Source organism: Halyomorpha halys, unplaced genomic scaffold (assembly GCF_000696795.3).
Source record: "Halyomorpha halys isolate HHAL.00 unplaced genomic scaffold, Hhal_1.1 Scaffold2510.1, whole genome shotgun sequence".
In the NCBI taxonomy this organism is placed as follows: domain Eukaryota; kingdom Metazoa; phylum Arthropoda; class Insecta; order Hemiptera; family Pentatomidae; genus Halyomorpha; species Halyomorpha halys.
Window position 1 is genome coordinate 90799 of NW_027110040.1, and position 2962 is coordinate 93760.

The 2962-nt window shown below is 35.4% G+C and overlaps 1 protein-coding gene across 1 annotated transcript; it reads right to left on the minus strand.

Moving 5' to 3' along the window:
- Positions 1–204: 204 nt before the first annotated feature.
- On the minus strand, positions 205–1947 carry LOC136795941 (piggyBac transposable element-derived protein 4-like). Its single transcript, XM_067048142.1, has one exon. The coding sequence runs from the start codon at positions 1945–1947 to the stop codon at positions 205–207; it is 1743 nt and encodes a 580-aa protein (XP_066904243.1).
- Between the last annotated feature and the right edge of the window lie 1015 nt (positions 1948–2962).

A 2962-nucleotide genomic window follows, 5' to 3' on the forward strand; every position in this document is an offset into this window, starting at 1 on the left:
TAAGAAAAAATTGAAAACATTTCTTCTTGTGTGAGAGTAAAAGAAAAGGAACAAATTAAAATGAAATAAGAGTAAAATATGTTAGATTTATTAATTATATACAGTTTACATTTATTATATTAGATATTTGTATAATATTGTTGATAGTTATACAATAAGATATAGTACAGTAAAGTTTATCCCAGATAATTACAGTTGCATTTTTTATTCAATCTCTTGTCGCTGATCTTCTGATGAACTGTCCTCTTGAGTTCGAAAACATCGCGCACAAACGATCACATAGTGTTCCTTGCATATAAACTTTTGACACGTGTTACATACCACTCGTGTTTTTCGATCACGCTTCCTCGAGCAGACATAACATCTACCAGGATTATTGATAACCCTCTTAGGCAGCGGTATCTCTTCGTCTCCTAGTCCTAGGAAATAGTTCATTTTCCTTTTAAGATTTTTACGAATGCTGTCTTTCTGAGTGCGTTCTGCGATGTGTGGTTTAATGAGTTCTAAAGCAAGTCCTTTGAGGTATTCAGTCCTAGTGATCTTTTCCTCATGATTGTTGGCCTTGTGTATCGTTATGCCATTTGTTCCTGCTATATTTAGGAGGTGGTAGAAGATGGTTAGTGGCCATCTTCGACATGTCCTGACTACACTGTAAGTAGCGGACATTCTGTAAAGCTCGCTAACTGCCTGTTTTGTGTCCTTGTATAATGATATGACTTGTTCTGGTGTATCATTGGATGCTTCTTGTTGCCTGGTAGATAAATATAAATTTATCTTCCCCATATCCTGGCACGATATGAGAGAGCAACAGCTTTCGTCTTTTAGAAAACCTATAAGATTACCCTGAGATTTTCTTCTTTTAACAAATTCTATTGGTAATTCCATTTTGTTTTTGCTTATGGATCCTATGCAGGTTACTTGGTGATTTTTCAGGAGATCGAGTGTTAGGTTTACATCAGTGAACCAGCTGTCAAATGTCACGTTTCGGTGAGAACCACATATAGGCTGTATTAATCGCTTTGCTATATCATGTGGGCTATTCTCCTGTTTGTAAAAACTGTCCGCCTGGTTAGGAACAAAAATTTCAATGTTGTGAGTGTACATCGTTCTAGTATCTACAAGAAGAAGCAACTTTATTCCACTGCGTCGTTTTTTCGGCATGTATTGCCGAAAAGGACACTTCCCTTTGAATTCAACTAACATGTCATCAATTGTGAGCAGTTCTCCAGGCGATAATGAATTTTGGCAATTGTGTACAAAGACCTCTAACACCTCCCTTATTGGCGCTAACTTATCTAGCTCACTCCTTAGAGACAAATCCCGCGGGTCATGGAAACTTATATTGCTCATCAAAAATCTGTACCTCTTACAGGACATAGTAAGGTAAAATACCTCCATGCCGACGCCATGTTGGTCCCATAAGTCTTCTATATTCCCTCGACCTGGACTTTTTAATCCGATCAGGTATATTAGACCCAGCAATGCCGCTATTTCTACTTCGGTCGTTGCGCATGCATCGCTCTGCTGTGTAAAATTTGATTTTACTGTTTCTATATTTAAATTGGTGTAATTAGTTATAAGCCTAATAATATTATCGTCTATAATGCAGCTGAAACTATCTAGGAAGGTTTGACAACTTTTTCCTTTACCTTTAGTATGAGGCTGGTGAGGTACATTTGCCGGTCTTTTTGAATCCGGTGATGTTGGTGTACTCGTCCAAATGGTTTTTCCATCCCTCCCTTCAAAACAAACTTGAAAAGCATCTATGTCGGATTCGTCGCCGCCGTCACCCTCCGTCTCTGAATCGGTGTTGGATTCGCTCACCGCGACGTGATAATCTTCGGTGTCATCTGGGTCGCTTTCTCCTATTTCATTCTCCTCTACATCTTTACCCAACTCTTCTAGCCAGTGGGCCCAAAGTTCTGTATCGTTTCGCTTGGTTTCCATTAAATAGTCCTGTTTAATACATCCTATGAGGCTTGGAGATACAGCGTATAAAACGATTGTTAAATTCAAATAACACTTTAATTAAGTCGAACATCCGATTTTTAAATCAAATCAACGCCAACAAGATAACTATTATGTTCGCGTACAAATATGCTGAGGGGTATGGCTCCGCCCCGCGAGACTACTGAAGTCATTGAACGTCCACGAGTTCGTTGCGCCTGCGCACAATAGACCTTAAAGTCCTTGAGATGCCATTTCAAGCGAAAATGCTGTTTTCTCTTATTGTATTACGTTTATCAAGCTAGATCTATTTCATTAATCCTTCATTAAGAAAATATTTTTAAAAACTATGTGAAAATAAGTTAAAATATGAAAAGAAATGTATATTTTAACTAAATACTACTCTTTCGTAAGTTTAATCTAATAGTATTGCTCGAAGGGAGTTGAGTTTCGTTTGTCTCTGATTTCAAGGTGTATTATATTTCACGTCTCTCAGATGGAAGCCAAGTTTTATTTGTTTATAAGTTCCTCAAGTATTTTGTTGTTAAACAGTACGGGTATTCAATTTGGACAATTATTTTTAAAACGATATTATTTATCACAATATATTCTATGTAGATAATTAGAATTTATATTAAAAATGTAACCTTAATTCGATTTAAAAATTATTATTTATGATAATTATATGTAAGTTTGTATATTAACTTTTGATAGAATTCACATACGAATTCATTAATAATTTTATGAAAATGAGAATGCGAAAAAATAAACGACTATTTAAAAAAATAATTATGTGTCTACTCACACAATTTTTCTTTCCGCTTTGGTTGCTCGGTCATTACAAAAATTCTTTGTTTATATTTAATATTAGGCCTAATTAATTTGATTTTTCTTCTGTTAGTGAGGAATTGTTCATGGGTTAACACAAGCATACATCTCAACCTGCTTTTACTATGATTTTAGAATGTCTCACCTCATTGAAAAGATGTTGAAGAATGAATTTAAGTTTGTTTAT

Excerpts from the sequence above, each read along its gene's own strand:
- LOC136795941 (XM_067048142.1), bottom strand. The coding sequence starts at position 1,947 with ATGGAAACCAAGCGAAACGATACAGAACTTTGGGCCCACTGGCTAGAA.